This window comes from Suncus etruscus, chromosome 6 (assembly GCF_024139225.1).
Source record: "Suncus etruscus isolate mSunEtr1 chromosome 6, mSunEtr1.pri.cur, whole genome shotgun sequence".
In the NCBI taxonomy this organism is placed as follows: Eukaryota; Metazoa; Chordata; class Mammalia; order Eulipotyphla; family Soricidae; genus Suncus; species Suncus etruscus.
In genome coordinates, this window is record NC_064853.1 from 98,689,117 (window position 1) to 98,710,440 (window position 21,324).

The 21,324-nt window shown below is 43.6% G+C and overlaps 1 protein-coding gene and 1 non-coding gene across 2 annotated transcripts in view; one reads left to right on the top strand and one right to left on the bottom strand.

The window, feature by feature from the left end:
* Window positions 1–1,388: 1,388 nt before the first annotated feature.
* CEP70 (centrosomal protein 70) overlaps window positions 1,389–21,324 on the top strand; it is a 57,480-nt gene continuing 37,544 nt past the window's right edge. The window contains exons 1-7 of the mRNA XM_049775854.1: window positions 1,389–1,490; window positions 4,573–4,671; window positions 7,139–7,261; window positions 10,291–10,381; window positions 10,538–10,661; window positions 12,296–12,476; window positions 18,668–18,837. Of these exons, the coding sequence (XP_049631811.1) occupies window positions 7,160–7,261; window positions 10,291–10,381; window positions 10,538–10,661; window positions 12,296–12,476; window positions 18,668–18,837 (668 nt within the window). The 5' untranslated portion in view covers window positions 1,389–1,490; window positions 4,573–4,671; window positions 7,139–7,159. The remainder of the gene's footprint in view (window positions 1,491–4,572; window positions 4,672–7,138; window positions 7,262–10,290; window positions 10,382–10,537; window positions 10,662–12,295; window positions 12,477–18,667; window positions 18,838–21,324) is intronic.
* LOC126013054 (U6 spliceosomal RNA) lies at window positions 9,563–9,665 on the bottom strand. Its single transcript, XR_007497390.1, has one exon. It is a non-coding gene; the product is annotated as a U6 spliceosomal RNA (small nuclear RNA).

Consider the following 21,324-nt stretch of genomic DNA (forward strand, 5'->3'; position numbering starts at 1 on the left):
TCAGCTGCTTTTTCCAGGCTTCCTAACTGGCTTCCAGGCTGACCAACTCCCTTTGTTGATGCTACTGCTGCTGCTGCTTCGCTGATGCTCAATTGCTGATGCTGAATCTGATGCAGAATCTCTGATGGTGATGCCTCTCCTACACTTCTCTAACTCTCCTTCTTATCCTCTCTCTCTCTCCTCCATGCAGACTCCTCTACCCACCCATTTCAGGTGTAGGCAGTTCTGATCATTCAGGTGGGATAAATAAGAAGTTGGGGAGGGGATACCCACACCATAGTAAACATCACGTGAAAAATCTACATGAGATTCATGCAAGCATTGGGTGTGACTGTCGTGCAGAAGTGACCCTGGTTTGGGATTTTCAGCTCCGTCTCCATCCCCCAGAATGCTGAAAAAGGATTTCCTTCTGAGGTTTGCTGCGTGTCGGCAAAGGACCCTCCGAAAGCAAGGAGATACCTCTGTTTTGCGTCTGTGTACTTGGCTTTCTCTGCCAAGTACGATTCCTGTGTTCTCCCAATAAAGGGGTCGTTTCCTCCCAACATTTATTCTTTTCGTGTGGCACCACCTAAACTTTTGGGTTCTGCCCCAGCTTGTGGTGGAGAAAAGTCAGCTGCAAACTATTGACGTGCTAATGTCACTACTTGGCCCTCTGAATGGTGGTTAGTCGCCAGTGGAATGGGGACCTATCTGTCCTCTTGCCTTTCTTCAGTGGTGCTTTATCTAGGGGTCCTACGTTGTAGGAACCTTGCAAACAGAATAGTCAACCTTTATGGGCAGGATTCAAAACTGATGGTAGCCACTGATTGATAGATATGCACTCCCAGCAAAATGTTTTCTTTTTGTTTCCTTCCTTTTGTTTCTGTTTTCGTGTCACATCCAGTGGTGCCCACGGGTTATACCTGGCTCTATACACAGGAATCACTTGGGGAGCCATATGGGATGCAGGGGATTGAACCTAGGTCAGGTACTTGTACCTGCTGTACTATCCCCCAGCTAAACGTTTCAAAGACTCAGGAAGGGAAGGGGATGCAGGGGAAAGAGGAGAAAGAAGGTATCTATTGGGGGCAAACTCAGTTCCAGTTTACTAGCAGTTACTTCAGGTATTCTAGCTCAGTGTTAGCAGAATCATGAATCCCTCCTCTGGAAACAAGCCCACACCCTTCTTAGGAGCTTGCACATTTGAAGATTTTGGCTTATTTTTCTTTTTGGAGTGGCTTTTGTGTCACACGTGGCAGTGCTCAGGGCTTACTCCAGGCTCTTCGTTTAGGAATCAATTGTCGGGCTCAGGGCACCAAATGGGGTGCCAAAGATTGAAGTAGGGTCGGCTGTGTGCAAAGAAAACTGTACTATCTCTCCAGCCCTTCTTTATTTTTCTGGAACCCAGATGAAGATCCAGTTTCTGATGTGAGGCTCACTGGACGATCATTTCACTGAGATCAACTTGAATGACCAGGTGAAACGTGCCAAGAGGAATGTCTATGACTGAGGTACGTCTAATGTGTCAGGAGCCTCTCCTATTACTTATTCATTACTATACTTGATTAATCACTTATGCTACCTTTTGACCTCCTGACAATTCTATCAGATGTGTTTTAAGCTTTTTTGTTTTGTTTTGTTTTTTGTTTTTTGGGCCACACTCAGTGATGCTCAGGGGTTACTCCTGTCTCTACACTCAGAAATCGCTCCTGGCTCAGGGGACCATATGGGACGCTGGGGATCAAACCCAGGTCCATCCTGGTTCAACGACACGCAAGGCAAACGCCCTACCATTGTGCTACCACTCCAGCCTCGTTTTAAGCTTATTTAAAGAAACTTAAACCCATAGACATGACACGAGATATTTTTAAATTTATCTTTTCGTTTGTTTTTGTTTTTTTGGGGTCACACCCGGCAGTGCTCAAGGGTGTGCACTCCTGGCTCTGTGCTCAGAAATCACTCCCGGCAGGCACAGGGAACCATATGGGATTCCAGGATTCAAACCACTGTCTGTCCTAAATTTGTTGCATGCAAGGCAAATGCCTTACCGCTGTGCTACCTCTCCAGACCCTTTTTTTAAATGTATCAAATCACCTTGAATACAACTGTATTCAAAGTACTGGTAGTTCTGGATTGAGTTTTTGAGTTTTAGTCATACAATATTTGAGCACCCATCGCTTTCCCAGTGTTGACTTACCTATGCCAATGTCTCCTGTTTCCCACCACTTTCCTCCAGCCTGTCTCTGGAGCAGGCAGACTTTTTTTTTCCTTTTAGGTCCTATGACTTGTACTACTCTTACTGAAAGGGTATCAAGCATATCACTTTACCCCCTTTCAGCATAGAGTTCTTGTCCAGAGGGATCATTTCCCACTGTCATTTTCACAGTGGTTCCTTCTCTGCCCTAACTGCACTTCACACACTCTGACCAGCTTTCTACTAAGGACCTGGCTTTCATTTCTATTGTCTTCAGGTATTATTCTTTTTTTTTTTTTTTTTTTTTTTTTTGGTTTTTGGGTCACACTCGGCGGTGCTCAGGGGTTACTCCTGGCTGTCTGCTCAGAAATAGCTCCTGGCAGGCACAGGAGACCATATGGGACACCGGGATTCGAACCAACCACCTTAGGTTCTGGATCGGCTGCTTGCAAGGCAAGCACCGCTGTGCTATCTCTCCGGGCCCAGGTATTATTCTTATACTAAATATTTTTTTGTTTATGTTTGTTTTTGGGTCACACTCTGGGGCGCTCAGGGGTTGCTCCTGACTCTGCGCTCAGAAATTGCTCTTGGCAGGCATGGGGGACCATATGGGATGCTGGGATTTGAACCACCATCCTGGATCAGCTGTGTGCAAGGCAAACACACTACCACTGTGCTATCTCTCCGGCCCTGTTGTTGGTTTTTTGTTTGTTTGTTTTTGGGTCACACCCGGCAGTGCTCTATGCTCAGAAATTGCTCCTGGCAGGTTCGGGGGACCATATGGGATGCCGGGATTTGAATCACCATCCTTCTGTGTCTAAGGCAAACACCCTACCGCTGTGTCATCTCTCTGGCCCCCACCTTTTTTTTTTTTGTGGTTTTTGGGTCACACCTGGCAGTGCTCAGGGGTTATTCCTGGCTCCATGCTCAGAAATTGCTCCTGGCTGGCACAGGGGATCATATGGGACACCGGGATTCGAACTGATGTCCTTCTACATGAAAGGCAAACACCTTACCTCCATGCTATCTCTCCGGCTCCTTTTGTTGTTTTTTTATGTCCTGCAAATGAGTGCATTCATTCTATGTGTGTCTCTTTCCCTCTGACTCATTTCACTCAGCAGTACTCTCTATGACTGTCTATGTATCAGCAAATTTTTTTTTTTTTTTTTTGGTTTTTGGGCCACACCCAGTAACGCTCAGGGGTTACTCCTGGCTATGTGCTCAGAAGTTGCTCCTGGCTTGGGGGACCATATGGGACACCGGGGGATTGAACCGCGGTCCGTCCAAGGTTAGCGCAGGCAAGGCAGGCACCTTACCACCTTACCTTTAGCGCCACCGCCCGGCCCCTGTATCAGCAAATTTTATGAATTTATTATTTTTTTTTTTTTTTTTTTTTTTTTTTTGGTTTTTGGGCCACACCCAGTAACGCTCAGGGGTTACTCCTGGCTATGCGCTCAGAAGTTGCTCCTGGCTTGGGGGACCATATGGGACACCGGGGGATCGAACCGCGGTCCGTCCAAGGCTAGCGCTGGCAAGGCAGGCACCTTACCTTTAGCGCCACCGCCCGGTCCCAATGAATTTATTCTTAACAGCTGTATAGTATTTTGCTGTATGGATGTATCATTGCTTCATTATCCATCCATCTGTTCTTGGTAGTCCAGATTTTAGCTATGGTAATAGTACAACAATGAGCATAGGTGGGCAGATAGATGCCTTTTATGCATTGTATTTTGGTGTCATTTAGGTATATCCCTGGAAACAGAGTTGCTGGGTCAGATGGAAGTTCAATTCCAAAGGACATGACTCTTTTTTTTGTTTTTTTTTTTGTTTTTTTTTTTGGCCTGACCTGGAGATATTTAGGGGTTACTCCTGGCTCTGCACTCAGGGGTCATTCCTGATGGTGCTCTGGGAACCATATGGACAAGGATTATGTCTGGCAGACTTGAAGAGTGCTGGGGATTGAACCCAGGTCCACCAGGTGCAAGGAAAATGCCTTTCCTGCTGGACAATATTTCTGCTTCCCCAAATTCTTGTGTTTATAATTTTTTTTAAATTTTATTTATTTTAGTTTTGGAATTGTATCTGGCTAAGGCCCAGAGGTTACTCTTTGTTCTGTGCTCATGAATTACTCCTGGAAGTTCTTGGGGATAATATAGGGTGCTGGGGATTGAACCCTGCTCAGGAATTGATACATATCATCATTAAGTAATTTTAGAGAATGTCCAAGATTATAAATCAGATCTATTTTGTTCAGCATAGTTTTGTATTACAACAACTATCAATTCCAAAAATATGTTAATGCATTTGTCCACATCACACAGTTTTAGCTAAAGTTACTTGGTAGTCTTTGGAACCATTTGACTCTGAAAATTTAAATCTCTATTTTTCATATTCTACAGTGCCACAGAGTGTATAGCAAGACGTCCTGAACTATTCATGGATTCAAGGGTTATTTCCCTGCAGAAGGAAATTTGAGCTAAGATCTGAAGGTCAAGTATGTATTAACTAAATGGAGAAGCAGATGAGTGTCTAAACTTTGGGCCTAGAGAAGATGCTGCTTTGAAAATCAGAAAGTAACCCTTAGGATTGTCAGAATCCCCCATATCCTTTGGGGAATTCTCTTACATTACTATTTTCCACCTTTATGTTTGGTCTATGTGGTCTAGTATGTTATCTAATGTATTTTATGTAGTTGAAAATAAATTAATGAGGATTAGTAATTTACTCAGAGCTCATCCATTAAGCCCTTGTGGAGGGCTACTATATGCTTCCTGTTTATAAACTACTGATGGGGGCCCGGAGAGATAGCACAGCGGCATTTGCCTTGCAAGCAGCTGATCCAGGACCAAAGGTGGTTGGTTTGAATCCCGGTGTCCCATATGGTCCCCCGTGCCTGCCAGGAGCTATTTCTGAGCAGACAGCCAGGTGTAACCACTGAGCAATGCCGGTGTGGCCCAAAAACAAAAACAAACAAACAAACAAAAAAAACCCAAAAAATTACTGATGGAGTAGGACAGACATGAAAGGATCTCTCATATGTGGGTTATAAAGAAACATAGTAAAGGGGAAGGAGGGATAGTACAGTGGGGAGGGTGCTTACCTTTCATGAAGCTGACTTAGGTTCCAGCCCCAGCACCCCATATGGTCCCTTGAGCAGGAATGGTCTCTGAGCACAGAGCCAGGAGTCAGCTCTGACCACCACTGGGTGTGGCCCCCAAACAGGGAATAATAAATGGCCAAAAGCAATAGAATCTGAGAACTGGTCTTTGGAACTGAGCCTACCATGGTGGTGGTGATGGGGGATCAGAGGGAAAGTGGCTAATGTGGGGGATACTCTGGTGGAAGGTGTAGTATTAGAATATTTTATGCATAATGTCCTATTACAACAGTTTTGTAAATCATGGCACCTAAAATAAAAAGAACAAGTTAAAAATGACTCCCTGAGGGAGGAGGCTGGGTCATTGGTGGAGGGAACTACGCTGGTGATGGATCTCAAAAATCATTTGGAACGTTGCATATATAAAATTAGTAGTTGTACTATTGTAAATCATGGTATCTCAATACAAAAGGGGATTATCTTAAAAGTCAATTGATCCTAGTGATATTAGAGAAATAACACAATTTCGCTTCATTTTTTCCATGAATTTAATAAATCCTCATTATACAAAATACACAGGGGATGGCATGAAGTGTTAAATAAGTATGCAATAAAGCCAAATCTGAAATATAGGTCATTCTTCAAAGGAAATAGTGAATCTGTGAATCTTCATCATATATTTGGTGTGTAAAGAATGTTATACAAGGGGCCGGGCGGTGGCGCTGGAGGTAAGGTGCCTGCCTTGCCTGCGCTAGCCTAGGACGGACTGCGGTTCGATTCCCCGGCGTCCCATATGGTCCCCCAAGAAGCCAGGAGCAACTTCTGAGCGCATAGCCAGGAGTAACCCCTGAGCGTCACAGGGTGTAGCCCAAAAACCAAAAAAAAAAAAAAAAAAAAAAGAATGTTATACAAGGGCCCGGAGAGATAGTACAGCGGCGTTTGCCTTGCAAGCAGCCGACCCAGGACCAAAGGTGGTTGGTTCGAATCCCGGTGTCCCATATGGTCCCCCATGCCTGCCAGGAGCTATTTCTGAGCAGACAGCCAGGAGTAACCCCTGAGCAACGCCGGGTGTGGCCCAAAAACCAAAAAAAAAAAAGACGGAGAGATAGCATGGAGGTAAAGCATTTGCCTTGCATGCAGAAGGTCAGTGGTTCAAATTCCGGCATCCCATATGGTCCCCTGAGCCTGCCAGGAGTGATTTCTGACCCCTGAGCACTGCCATTATGACCCAAAAACAAAAACAAACAAAAAAGAATGCTATACAAAATATGGTGTAAATATAGAGTATGCAACAAAATGTACTGAAATAAAAGGTGAGGAATAAATAAAACTAGAATGGGAGAATGTTTACTATTGCCATTATATTGTTTCATATGTGATCATTACTCTTTATTTTTGAAAAATTTTATAATGAAGGACTAAAAAAACTTCTAAAAAGTAGAACAGCTGTAGTTGATTGATACTTTTTGAGAAAGGATCCTGATCCAAATAAAGCAAATACAACATGAATAAGTTCTTTTATTTTTATAGTTAGCCATTCTTAAAATCCACTTTCTAAGAAGTCATGGAAGTTTTGAAATAGGGGCCGAAGTGATAGCATAGCGGTAGTGCATTTGCCTTTCATGTAGCTGATCCTGGATAGACTTGGGTTTGATCCCTGACGTCCCATATGGTCCCCCAAGCTAGGGGCAATTTCTGAGTGCAGAGCCAGGAGTAACCCGTGAGTATCACTGGGTGTGGCCCCAAAACAAACAAACAAAAAACAAAAGAAACCAGTTTTGAAATAGGAATAAATTGTTTTTCAAAGAGCAGTTGGTTCTTTTAAATATAATCTCCTTTGACACCTACTGAATCATTTTCTTTTTTAGGCAACTCAAACTTTATGGACAATGGCTACCTCTGTTGCTAGTGCTAAAGACCCTCTGTTTCCAGTGGCCTCTCAAACCCAGGAGTCTTGTGAATCATCAAACAGAATAATAACTGATAAACAGGTAAATATGAAATATTTTAAGCCATATATTTTTTATTATCGGCATTTTAAAAAGTTACATTCTTTTTTTTTTTTTTTTTTTTTTTTTTTTTGTGGTTTTTGGGTCACACCCGGCAGTGCTCAGGGGTTATTCCTGGCTCCAGGCTCAGAAATTGCTCCTGGCAGGCACGGGAGGACCATATATGGGACGCCGGGATTCGAACCGATGACCTCCTGCATGAGAGGCAAACGCCTTACCTCCATGCTATCTCTCCGGCCCCTAAAGTTACATTCTTTCTTTCTTTTTTTTTTGTTTTTTTTTTTTGGTTTTTTGGGCCACACCCATTTGCTGCTCAGGGGTGACTCCTGGCTAAGCGCTCAGAAATCGCCCCTGGCTTGGGGGGCCCATATGGGACGCCGGGGGATCGAACCGCCGTCCTTCCTTGGCCAGCGCTTGCAAGGCAGACACCTTACTTACCTCTAGCACCACCTCGCTGGCCCCTATAAAGTTACATTTTTGTGGACATGTTTTTATTTTATTTTTTATTTTGTTTTGTTTTATTTTTTTTTCGTTTTGTTTTATTTTTTAATAATATCTTTATTTAAACACTTTATTTAAACATGTTTGTGAATACAAACGACTCTAGTGAGATTTCAGTCACAAAACGAACATCTGCCTTCACCAGTGCAGCATTCCTACCGCCAATGACCCCATTTCCCCCCTCCCACAACCGCTGCCTGTATTTGAGACAAGCATTCTACTTCTCTTACTCATTAAGATTGTCATGATGGTTGTTAGTGTAGTTATTGCCCTAACTGCACCACTACTCTTTGTGGTAAGCTTCATATTGTGAGCTGGTCTTTCTGACCCTCATCTCTATTGTCTTTGGGGATCATTTCGATAATGTCCTTAATTTTTCTTAAAACCCATAGATGAGTGAGACTATTCTATGTCTAACTCTCTTCCTCTGACTTATTTCACTTAACATAATAGATTCCATGTACATCCATGTATAGGAAAGTTTCATGACTTCATCTCTTCTGACGACTGCGTAATAGGTCATTGTGTATATGTACCACAGTTTCTTTCCTTTTTTTTTTTTTTTTTTTTTTTTTTGGTTTTTCGGTCCATGTCCGTTTGATGCTCAGGGGCTACTCCTGGCTAAATGCTCAGAAATTGCCCCTGGCTTGGGGGGACCAGGGGATTGAACCTAGCACTTGCTAGGCAGACACCTTACCTCTAGCACCACCTCGCCGGTCCCACACAGTTTCTTTCTTTAGCCATTCATCTGATGAAGGCATTTTGGTTGTTTCCAGAGTCTGGCTATTGTAAATAGTGCTGCAATGAATATAGGTGTGACAAAGGGATTTTTTAATTGTATATTTTTGTTCCTAGGGTATATCCCTAGGAGTGGTATAGCTGGATCATATGAGAGCTTAATTTCCAGTTTTTTGAGGAATCTCCATATTGTTTTCTGTAGCATATGAAAAAGTTTCCATAAGATGATTCTTGGAATTGTATTTAAAAGTGTTTCCTTAGGATTGTTCTGTGACTTTTGCCCCACCTAACCCTTCCAGGTGGGGCGCTGTGGAGTTGGCAATAAATAGCTTGAGGGACAGGAGTGAGGGGTCCTTCTGTGAAAAGCTGCTGGCTGCAGGAGGATTCTCTGGCTCTCCTTGCCCGATCTTTTAAACCCTATCGTTCTTGTCTGTGTGGATTATTACTTGCTGCGGATAAATATTACCAAGGCCTTCCCCCGAAAGGGGACAAGGGGATGGGAAGTAATTTCTCATTCTGGGGACTGTTCTTGGATTCACAAATACCCAGCCAAGATAACGGCGAAGATATCTTGCAGTTTTCCATGAAGGCTGGACTAGATGGCATTGCCACCAGCAATGACTGAGACTTCCTTTCTCTCCACATTCTCACCATCACTGATTATTCTTTTTTTTTTTTTTTTTGGTTTTTGGTTTTTGGGTTACACCTAGAAGTGCTTAGGGGTTACTCCTGACTCTATGCTCAGAAATCGCTCCTGGCAGGGGACCATATGGGATGCCAGGATTTGAATCATTGACCTTCTGCATGCAAAGCAAATGCCTTACCTCCATACTATCTCTTTGCCCCCCCTTTTTAAAAATATGGAACACGGGGGCCGGAGAGATAGCATGGAGGTAAGGCGTTTGCCTTTCATGCAGGAGGTCATCGGTTCGAATCCCAGCGCCCCATATGGTCCTCCGTGCCTGCCAGGAGCAATTTCTGAGCCTGGAGCCAGGAATAACCCCTGAGCACTGCCGGGTGTGACCCAAAAACCACAAAAAAAAAAAAAATATGGAACACTTCACCAATTTGTCATCCTTGTGCAGGGGCCATGCTAATCTTCTCTGTATCATTCCAATTATAGTATATGTGCTTCTGAAGCGAGCACAGCACTGATTATTCTTGGTCTTTGTGTGCCAGTCTCTGTGGTGTGAGATGGTACCTCATTATTTTTATTTGCATTTCCCTGATGATTAGTGATGTAGGGTATTTTTTAATTTTTATTCATTTTTTATTTTTCGGTTTTTGGGCAACACCTGGTGGTGCTTAGTGATTTCCTAGCTCTGTGCTCAGAAATTGCTCCTGGCAGGCTCAGGAGACCATATGGGCTGCTGGGAACCAAACCCAGGCCCGTCCCAGGTCTACTGTGTGCAAGGCAAATGCTCTGCTGTTCTGCTATTACTCCTGGCTCCTTTATTTTTTACATATGAAATAATCTAATAAAAATGAGCAACTTTGGAAGTAATATGTTAGTATTAGAAATACCAGGCATTTTGAATTGGAATGGTAGTACAAAGGGTGTAGGGTTCTTGCTGTATCCATGTAGTCTAATTGGAAGCAATTAAACATTTTTTTAATTTTAATCATAAAAGTGTAATGCATAAAATTTATATAAAACCTTTGGAGTAAAACATGGTATGTAAAGAAAGAGAATTATATACATGAAAGTAATTTTTTTGCTTTTTATCTTAAGGTTTATAGCTTTTTTCTTTCTCTTTTTCCTATAATTGTAGCAGGAAGAAGCAGAATGGGAAAACATAAATGTGTTATTACTGATGCATGGTCTAAAACCTTTATGCCTAGTCAAGAAAACAGATCTCAAAGGTAATGCTACTACTGTAAAAAAATTAATTTGTCATATACATATTTTAAAATCGAATGTTTTTATTTTTGTACATATTTTTCTTACATATCTTCTTTATATAGTTTTAATTTTTAACCTAACCTTTATATTATCTGCATTGTATTTTTTAAGTGTAGATTTTATCATTTTTGACAAACAGTCATCACAGAAGATGAGGGAGAATTTGAAAACGCTGATAGAAGAAACAGCATGTCAACAGAAAATGATCCAGGAGCTCATAGAAACTAATCAGCGGCTTAAGTAAGAAAACTGAACAACAAAACTTTTTAAAATTATTTGTGGTATGCATCCTACAATTCCTTAAAAAATTTTTTGAGGGCCCAGAGCAGTGGTGCAAGCCGTAAGGTGTCTGCCTTGTGAGTGCTAGCCTAGGACTGACCATGATTCTATCCCCCAGGGTCCCATATGTGGTCCCCCAAGCCAGGAGCGATTTCTGAGTGCATAGCTAGGAGTAACCCCTGAATGTCACCAGGTGTGCCCCCCAAAAAAAATCCAAAAAAAATTTCTTGAAATGTAATTTTCCATTTTGATTAAATAATAACTTAAATATCACTTGAGGACTGGAATACATGCCTTATATGCAACAGACCTGGGTTTAATTTTCAGCACATATTCCCCCAGCACTTCTGGGAGTGACCTCCAAGCACTTAGCCAGGAGTAAATCCTGAGCATCTCTGGATATGACTCGCCTATCAAAAAGCTCCCAGTTTTTTGTGGGGGGAGGCGTGAGGGGGGTTTGGCCCATACCCGGTGGTGCTCAGTGGTTGTTCCAGGCTCTGCACTCAGAAATCGCTCCTGGCAGGCACGACACACACACACACACACACACACACACACACACACACACACAGGCACTAGATACACATACATGCGCACACACCACACACCACATAACCCCCATATGGGATGCCGGGATTCAAACCATCATTGGTCCTGGGTCGGCCTCTTGCAAGGCAAATTGCTGTGCTATCTCTCCGGCCCCCAAGAAACTTTTTTTTTTTGGTTTCCCAGTTTTTTTGGGCCACACTCACCAGTGCTCAGGGGTTACACCTGGCTCTGCACTCAGAAATCACTTCTGGTGGGCTCAGGGGACCATATGAGATGTTAGGGATTGAACCTAGGTTGGCCACATTCAAAACAAGCACCCTACCCCACTGTACTATCTCTGGCCCACCCCCCAAATTTCTAAAAATAAGTAAATAGTTTGGTAGCAACTTAACTAGATATACTTCTTCCTCACTCTCTCCCTTCTTCCCTTCTTCCCTTCTCCCCTCTTCCTCTCTTCCTTCCCTTCCCTTCCTTATTTTATAGGGGCTTCCCAAACAGTTCTCAGGGGGCTGGCAGGGGACTCTCCCAGCAGTACTGTGTGCTGTGTGCACTGGAGACTTCTTTGCTAGGTCCCAGTGATGTGGTAACTTTAGACCCAGCAATACTGTAAAGTCTACTGCAGTGTTGCTCAGGGGACCAGGAGGAACTGGACATTGAATTTGGGAGGTGCACTTACAAGGCAAGTGCTGTATTACTTGAGCTTTCTTTCTTTTTTTTTTTTTGAGTCACACCCGGTGATGCTCAGGATTACTCCTGGCTCTGCACTCAGATATCACTCTTGACAGGTATGGGGACCATCAGGATGCTGGGATTCGAACCCCCATCCTAGATTGGTTGCTTGCAAGGCAAACGCTCTACCACTGTGCTATATCTCCGGCCCCGTACTTGAGCTTTCTTGCCCCATCCCATGTGTATTTCTCCTGTTGGTTCATATAGTAGGATAAACTTGAACCATAAAGGAAGTCCAGGGTCTTGTGATGTCAGATATATTTGTGGAAGTGATTGGTCTGGAGTATCAAGATCGAGAATTGTGTGTCTCTTCTCAGGGATGAACTTCAGCAAGAACAACAACGAGCAGCATGTCAGGAACAGCGAGCTAATGACTTAGAACAAATTATGGAGAACGTGAAGACCAAGATTAGTGAATTGGAGGGTGAATCCCTAAATAGGATTTGCCAACAACAGAATAGAATAAAAGATCTTCAGAAAGAGCAGAAAGCGCTACAGGTACTGGGTGGATGAGGTGCTTCTTACCATGATGACACATCTGCTCATGGTTACAGGTGCTGAATTCAATGACTTTTACTCATAAGACTGTCCATTTGTCTTGAAATGCTTCCTTGTTTTTCAGAATGTTTTCTTTGGTTTTTCTTTTCCTACAGTGGTCATTCTTGAATTCTGCTCCTCTCCCTAACTTCTTAGTGTTGACATTCCCCAGTGCTTGTTTCTTAGATCTTTTATTTTTCTGTTCCAATTCTCAACCTAATTCATAGTACCTAACTTACATCACCCACACTTCTTCCCTTTACTCTAGTCTAAACTCATATCTCACAGTCTCTGATACCCATATAAATAGCCAATAGAACTTTACACGTTTAACACTGTGTTCCAGTTTTCTTCCTGAACTTTCTGCTTTTAATTGCCTCTGCTGTCCCTTTTTTACCTTTCTTGGTTCTTGTTTTCACTCTTACCTTTACCAGTGTGTTCTCAGTGTATTGTCATTCAATACCTACCCTGGTGTCTCTTTTCTTGGTACTGAAGAAACAGGTTATGTTAATGGGTGCTCAATAAATATTTGAACTATAGTTAACTCATATAGAATATGCTACTTTTTGTTTTATAGAAAACGCTATTAAGACATTGAGGACCTAATTTTCGTGGGTTTTTTTTTTTTGTTTTTTTGTTTGTTTTTTTGGTTTTTTGTTTGTTTTGTTTTTGGGCCACACCCAGCGTTGCTCAGGGATTACTCCTGGCTGTCTGCTCAGAGAAGATGGCTCCTGGCATGCATGGGGGACCATATGGGACACCGGGATTCGAATCAACCACCTTTGGTCCTGAATCGGCTGCTTGCAAGGCAAACGCGGTTGTGTTATCTCTCCGGGCCCTGAGGACCTAATTTTCTAATTTAAAAACACTTGATAAACAGTAATGAGATATTACAAATTATTTTTTCTTTGCTTTATTTTTTGTTGGGGGGGGGTTTCTACACCTGACAGTGTTCAGGGCTTACTCTTAACTCTGCTCTCAAAGACTTGGGGAACCATATGGGGTGCTGGGGATCAAACCTGGATTGTCTGTATGCAAGGCAAATGCCCTCTCCACTGTACTATCCTCCAGCCTTGAGACATTACAGATTCTTACAAACATTACAGCATTGTTGACACCATGTGTACCAACTATATACATATGTGTACAATTGTACCTACCTACACATATGTGTACCAGTTGTACAAGAGAGGTTCAAATGGCCTGCAAGGAACTCATACTTAGCAGTCAGGGTCTCCATATCCCCTACTAGTTCTGCTAGTAGAATTGGAAGGAACAACTGAATTAGTAAGAATTCCAGAGGATAGAAACTTTTAGTATGAGGCAGAGGCAGCTGGATCTTCTGCCCATGTGTGGGTGGCAAACTTGAGGGTTGAGGATGTCCCATTGAACCTGGTGCTGTTGATTAGAACTACAGAGAAGACACAGTTTCTGATGTCCACAACTCGCTCCCAACTTACCAGTCAGCTGATTATTTCAGGTTGGCTATAATTAGGTTCCTTAGTAATAGTATATTATAAAAACCCTCTAAGTGGAAGGGAGAATATATCTATATGCATTTGGTTTTGAGGTTGCTCTCAGATAGCTTGTGCAAAACCCATAGCTCTTTTAATTAATGAATCACCCACCCAGTGGGAGTGTGAAGATCCTGGATTTTTTATCATATGGGTTGACAATAGGAAGGATGGGGGTGTGGTGTGGTGATGTGGGGGAGACAAATGAGTATTTTTGATATTTAAATTAATTTTTAATTCCTTCCCTCCCTCTCTCCTTCCTTCCTTCCATCCATCCATCCTCCTTCCCTTCCTCTTCCATTTTGGGGCCACACCTGGTGGCCCTTCCTTCCTTCCTTCCTTCCTTCCTTCCTTCCTTCCTTCCTTCCTTCCTTCCTTCCTTCCTTCCTTCCTTCCTTCCTTCCTTCCTTCCTTCCTTCCTTCCTTCCTTCCTTCCCTCCTTCCCTCCTTCCTTCCCTCCTTCCTTAACTCATTCCTTCCCTCCTTCCTTCCTTCCCTCCTTCCTTCCTTCCTTCCTTCCCTCCTTCCCTCCTTCCTTCCCTCCCTCCTTAATTCCTTCCTTCCCTCCTTCCTTCCTTCTTTCCTTCCTTCCTTCCTTCCCTACCTCCTTCCTTCCTTCCCTCCTTCCTTCCTTCTTTCCTTCCTTCCTTCCCTCCTTCCTTCCTTCCTCCCCTCCCTCCTTCCTTCCTTCCCTCCTTCCTTCTTTCCTTCCCTCCTTCCTTCCTTCCTTCCTTCCTTCCTTCTTTCCTTCCTTCCTTCCCTCCTTCCTTCCTTCCTCCCCTCCCTCCTTCCTTCCTTCCCTCCTTTCTTCCTTCCTTCCTTCCTTCCTTCCTTCCTTCCTTCCTTCCTTCCTTCCTTCCTTCCTCCCCTCCCTCCTTCCTTCCTTCCCTCCTTCCTTCTTTCCTTCCTTCCTTCCTTCCCTCTTTCCTTCCTTCCTTCCTTCCTTCCTTCCTTCCTTCCTTCCTTCCTTCCTTCCCTCTTTCCTTCTTTCCTTCCTTCCTTCCTTCCTTCCTTCCTTCCTTCCTTCCTTCCTTCCTTCCTTCCTTCCTCCCCTCCCTCCTTCCTTCCTTCCCTCCTTCCTTCTTTCCTTCCTTCCTTCCTTCCTTCCTTCCTTCCTTCCTTCCTTCCTTCCTTCCTTCCTTCCTTCCTTCCTTCCTTCCTTCCTTCCTCCCTTCCCTCCTTCCTCCCCTCCTTCCTTCCTTCCTTCCTTCCTTCCTTCCTTCCTTCCTTCCTTCCTTCCTTCCTTCCTTCCTTCCTTCCTTCCTTCCTTCCTTCCATCCATCAATTCTCCTTCCCCCCTCTTTTCCACTTTGGGGCCACAACTGGTTGCTCAGGGCTTACTCCTGGCTCTGCTCAGGGATCGAACCCTTGTCAGTTGCATGTTAGGCAAATGCCTTTATCTATTGTAGGATCTCTCCAGCCCTAATTTCTGGATTTTCTTTCTTCTTTCCCATTGGTGTTGTAGTTTTCATTATGATGGGGTTCCACACACATGCCTGGGTATGCACCTGCAATACTGTAGCCGTACTTAGCACAGCCCACACTCCTTTACTTGTGCACACATGCTTGTAGAGCACACAAGGCTATAGTCATGGTTCTTACTGGGGGTTCTCACTGTGCTTGTCAGCAGTGTCATTTTTTTTTTTCACTTGCTCAGGCTCTGAGCTCAGGAATAACTCCTGGCAGTCTTAGGGGAACCATATGAGAGGCTGTGGATTGAACCTGGGCTGGCCATTTTCAAGGCAAGTGCCCTACCCCCTATATTATTGACTCTGGCCCTAACATGCCATTTTTCTGTCTGTGGCCTTCATATATCTTTTTAGTTACTGTGCTTGCCAGGATTGTTTTTTCATTTGTTTGTTTTTTTTTTTTGTTTTTTTTTTTTTTTTTTTTTTTGCCACACCTGAGAGTGCTAGGGCTTACTCCTGGCTCTGTGCTTAGGGATCATTCCTAGAAAGTCTCAGCTGAATTAATGGGGTGCTAGAAATTGAACCCAGGTTGACTGCGTGCTAGGCAAATATTTTACCCGATGTGCGATTGCTCTGACCACAATTGTACTTTTCTCTGGGTTGCACATATATAATCTAGGCATTGTGTAGCTGGAAACTGCTTGTGGTTCTGGGGATCAGAGCTGCCAGGAGAGTGTTCAGTGCATGTGGGGCCTTGGTACCTCCCATGTACTGAGCACACTGTTTTTAAGCCCCTGTGACAGGCTATGTTAATGATAGTTGTTACAGAGTAAGGGAGCCTCTGAGTTTGTTTGTTTTAGGGAAAAAATCTTTCTTCAAGAACACCTATATTTGGGGCCAGAGAGATGTCATGGAGGTAAGGAGTTTGCCTTGCACACAGAAGGTCGGTGGTTAGAATCCCGGCATCTCATATGGTTCCCCGGGCCTGCCAGGAGTGATTTCTGAGCCTAGAGCCAGGAGTAACCTCTGAGCGCTGCCAGGTGTGACCCAAAAACCAAAACAAGACCTATATTTAGTAATACAGGATCATCACAAACCAATTATGGAAATGGCTAATTTGAAGCTAAACTTGAGTCTCAGAGAACTGGACTATTTCACCTTTTTTTCCCTATAGATTTTGGTCTATACCTGGTGGTGGTCAAGGCTCACTCTCAGAGGTGCTTGGGCTTCACTTGCTGTAGGACTTGGTGTAGTGCTGGGGATCAAACATCGGCCTCTTGCATACACACCATGCCTTCCTCCCTTTGAGCTCCTTCCTGCTGTTACCTTCACTCTAACGGTAGAATGGGAAGGTTCCTACGTCTTCCCTGCCCTCCGTGGTCTCAGGAATTGAATTCTGCTTCTATGATCCTGTAAGTCTGGAAACAAGCCTTGGTTGTCTTCCCAGCCTTGGTGTCGTCATTTTTTTTTTTTTTTTTTTTTGGTTTTTGGGCCACACCCGGCGGTGCTCAGGGGTTATTCCTGGCTGTCTGCTCAGAAATAGCTCCTGGCAGGCATGGGGGACCATATGGGACACCGGGATTTGAACCAACCACCTTAGGTCCTGGATTGGCTGCTTGCAAGGCAAACACCGCTATGCTATCTCTCCGGGCCCGTTGGTGTCATATTAGCCTCTGTGATACTTTTCTCTTTGTCAGTTTTGTTTTGGGGCCATACCTGGCATTGTTCAGGTATTACTTCAGGCTCTGCACTCAAAAATTATTTCTGGCAGGCTCGGAACCATATAAGATGCTGGGGATCAAACCCAAGTCAGCCATGTGCAAGGTAAAATGCTCTACCCACTGTACTATTGCTCCAGCCCTCTGTGATACACTTTTAATAATTCAAATTATTATTAAAATAAAGAATATATTCTTCAAATCCACTCCCACAATATCAGTGTTTGGGGGTAGGCTCTGTTATAATCTTACTCTGTTTTTGTTCAGCTGTTTGCTTGTTTTTTGAAGTGGTTTTATTTTATTTTATTTTTTTTAAATTGTAATATTTTATTTTATTTTATTTTCGGTTTTTGGGTCACACCCGGCAGTGCTCAGGTGTTACTCCTGACTCTATGCTCAGAAATCGCTCCTGGCAGGCTCAGGGGACCATATGGGATGCCTGGATTTAAACCACCGTCCTTCTGGATGTAAGGCAAACGCCCTACCTCCATGCTATCTCTCCTGCCCTAATGTTTTATTTTTGGCCACACCTGGCAGTACTCGAGTTACTCTTGGTTTTGCACTCAGGAATCAGTCTTGACAGGCTCGGGGAACCATATGGGATGCTGGGATTGATCTGAGGTCAGCCAGGTATAAGGCAAACAAATGGCCTACCCGCTACATTATCTCTTCTGCCCCTGATTTTCTTTTCTTTCTTTTTTTTGGGGGGGCCACACCCGTTTGATGCTCAGGGGTTACTCCTGGCTAAGCGCTCAGAAATTGCCTCTGGCTTGGGGGGACCATATGGGACGTCGGGGGATCAAACTGCAGTCCTTCCTTGGCTAGCGCTTGCAAGGCAGACACCTTACCTCTAGCGCCACCTCACTGGCCCCTGATTTTATTTTCTTGTCACTAAAGAGTAACTCACATTTTGTAGACCTCTAGACCAACATTTCTCAAGTGGGTGCCCTCTGTGGGCCCACAGGATATTTCTTTTGTTATGATTTACTTGTGATCCTGTCTTGATCTTGCAATATAATGATTAAAAGCTTCATTAAGTTATTCACATAATGTGATTAAGTTATTCACATTGATTAAATTCGTGATTTTATCTGGAATGCATACAGGAAATAAAGCTTAATATTTCTCTTACTTTATGCCTTTTTTTGTTTGTTTTTTTTGGGCCACACCTGGCACCACTCAAGGATTATTCCTGGCTCTGTGCTCAGAAATCACTCCTGGCATGCATGGTGGACCGTATGGGATACCAGGATTCAAACCACATTTAGTCCTAAATTGACAACTTGCAAGGCAAATGCCCTACCGCAGTGCTATTTCTCTGGCTCCTATGCCTATTTTCTTTGTTATCACTTTATATTTCTGAAATCTCACTGTTTCCTGAGTTTATACCCATTTAAAAACAAGTTCCATGCTGAAATTCTTGAATGAAGCATCTTGATAGAAATGTGAAGGAAACCTTTATGCCCTGTAGTTAGAACATGCATATCATGTTTCTTTTCAATGTCTTACAGATAAAATGTCAAAATTATAAGAAAAAACGAATGGAGCAACAAGAAACAATTTCTGCTTTGCAAAAGGATATCTATAGATTAACGAAGGAGGAGGAGGAGCGTATTAGTACTCAAAACCGAGTATTTTCCTATCTCTGCCGAAGAGTTCCTCATTCCGTCCTGGATAAACAGTAATGTTTCTATGCTAATTAATACATACTGTATTTTCCGGCGTATAAGACGACCCCCTAATTTCGCAGTTAAAACATAGGTTTAGGCCTATATTCGCTGCATCAGACAGAACGTTCCTGTGCTGCAACTGTATGTACCACAGTGAGCCAAACACAACAAGCAAAGGTCCAAAGGTTCTACTGTCATAGACTTTCTCTCTGACTCTGGCCAATCTGAGCAGGCTTTTGACAGTGTAGATTTGGATCCAAAACATTTTCTAATTTGCATGCATCAAAAGCCTGCTTGGATTGGCTGAGTTGGAGAGGCGGTCTGAGCAGCCTTGCAGTGATTGGTCCTGTATCATAGGCACCTTTTCTGGCAATTCTCTGGTGGCGTCAGTTAATCTCCCCCACTACATGAACCAATCAACACCCCATTCTCGGACCCTAGCACTGAACCACCAACACGGTTAGCAGTGTTTTGCCAGAAGTGGCCCCCAGATCTCCTGAGTACTGTTTGAGAGCCCCCAAGAAAGAGATTTGGAAACTCTGCGGCCTGATTTTGTTTGTTTGTTTGTTTGTTTTGTTCAGCAGCATATTGAAACATTTTTCGGGATATACTTGGCGTATAAGACAACCCCTGATTTTCGGTTGACTTTTTTTTGTTTCAAAAGTTGTCTTATATGCCAGAAAATACGGTAGCTGGATTCATATTTTAAAAAGAAATTGATTTTGGAGCCAGAGAGATAGCACAGCAATAGAGTGTTTGCCTTGCATATGACCAACCCCGGATTAACCCTGGTTTGATTCCCAGCATCCCACATGGTCCCCTGAGCCCGCCAGGAGTGAAAAACCCAGGAGTAACCCGAGTGCTGCCAGGTGTGGCCCAAAAACCAAAACAAAACAAAAAACTGATTTTTATCTTGTAGAGTGGTCATAATTCTTAAGAAATTAGAGAAGTCTTTTTTTCTTCCTTTGGTTTTTGGATCATACCTGGCAGTGCTCAGGAGTTACTCCTGGCTCTATGCTCAGAAATCGCTCCTGACAGGCTCAGGGATGTCGGGATTTGAACCACCCGTCCTTCTACATTCAAGGCAAACACCTTGCCTCCATGCTATCTCTCCAGCCCCCTTAAAATTAGAGAGGTCTTCATATCTCTCTCTCTCTTTTTTTTTTTTTTTTGCTTCCTTTTGTGGGGCATGGGACCACACCCAGAGGTATTCAGGACTTACTCCTAGCTTTGAGCTCAGGGATCACTCCTGAGGGGGTTAGGGGACCATCTGGGGTACTGGGGATTGAACTGGTGTTGGCTTTGTGCAAGGCAAAAACTTTATCTGCTGTAGTGTCCCTCTAGCACTCCCCTCTACCCCTTCTTTAGGTCATTAAATTACCAAGAAATGGGGCCATTTTCCTGGAGGGGTATGTATTATAGATTGTTCTCTTTTCTTGTGTCATTTATCCTTTTATCTACTATATTTCCTCTAAACTGGCCCTGCAACCTTAAATTTTTTTGTCATTGTTTATTGTTTGGACATATTATAAGTTATTTTTTTCTTCTAATGCTTTACTGTTTTTTGGGGGGAGGGGGAGGGGTTGGGTCATACCCTGCAGCACTCAGGGGTTACTTCTGACTCTTTGCTTAGAAATACTCCTAGCGGCCTGGAGAGATAGCACAGCAGCGTTTGCCTTGCAAGCAGCCGATCCAAGACCAAAGGTGGTTGGTTCGAATCCTGGTGTCCCATATGGTCCCCCGTGCCTGCCAGGAGTTATTTCTGAGCAGACAGCCAGGAGTAACCCCTGAGCACCACCAGGTGTGGCCCAAAAACCAAAAAGAAAGAAAAGAAATAACTCCTGGCAGGCTCTGGGGACCATATGGGCTGCTTGGATTCAAACCACCGTTCTACATGCAAGGCAAACACCTTACCTTGGGGTCGGCGAGGTGGCGCTAGAGGTAAGGTGTCTGCCTTGACCTCGGTTTGATTCCCCTGCATCCCATATGCCCCCCCCCCCAAGCCAGGGGCTATTTCTGAGCGCTTAGCCAGGAATAACCCCTGAGCATCAAATGGGTGTGGCCCGAAAAACCAAAAAAAAAAAAAAAAAAACCAAAGAAACCAAAAAACACCTTACATCCATGCTATCTCCAACCCCTTGCTGTTTGTTTTCTACAGTACAGATATGCACTATTTACTTGGTTCCTTTTTCTTTCTTTTTTTTTTTTTTCTTTTGTTTTTGTTTTTTGGGTCACACTCAGTGGCGCTCAGGGGTTACTCCTGGCTCTGCACTCAGAAATTGCTCCTGGCAGGCATGGGGGACCAAATGGGATGTCGGGATTCAAACCATCGTTTGTCCTGGATTGGCTGTGTGCAAAATAAAATCCTTACCACTGTGTTATTTCTCTGCTTCCCATCCCCGTTCTTGTTGAAAAAATTATTTCATTTTTACTCTTGAAAATAAGGGTGAGGGGCCAGAGTGGTGGCACAAAGGTAGGGCATTTTGGACTGAGGTTCT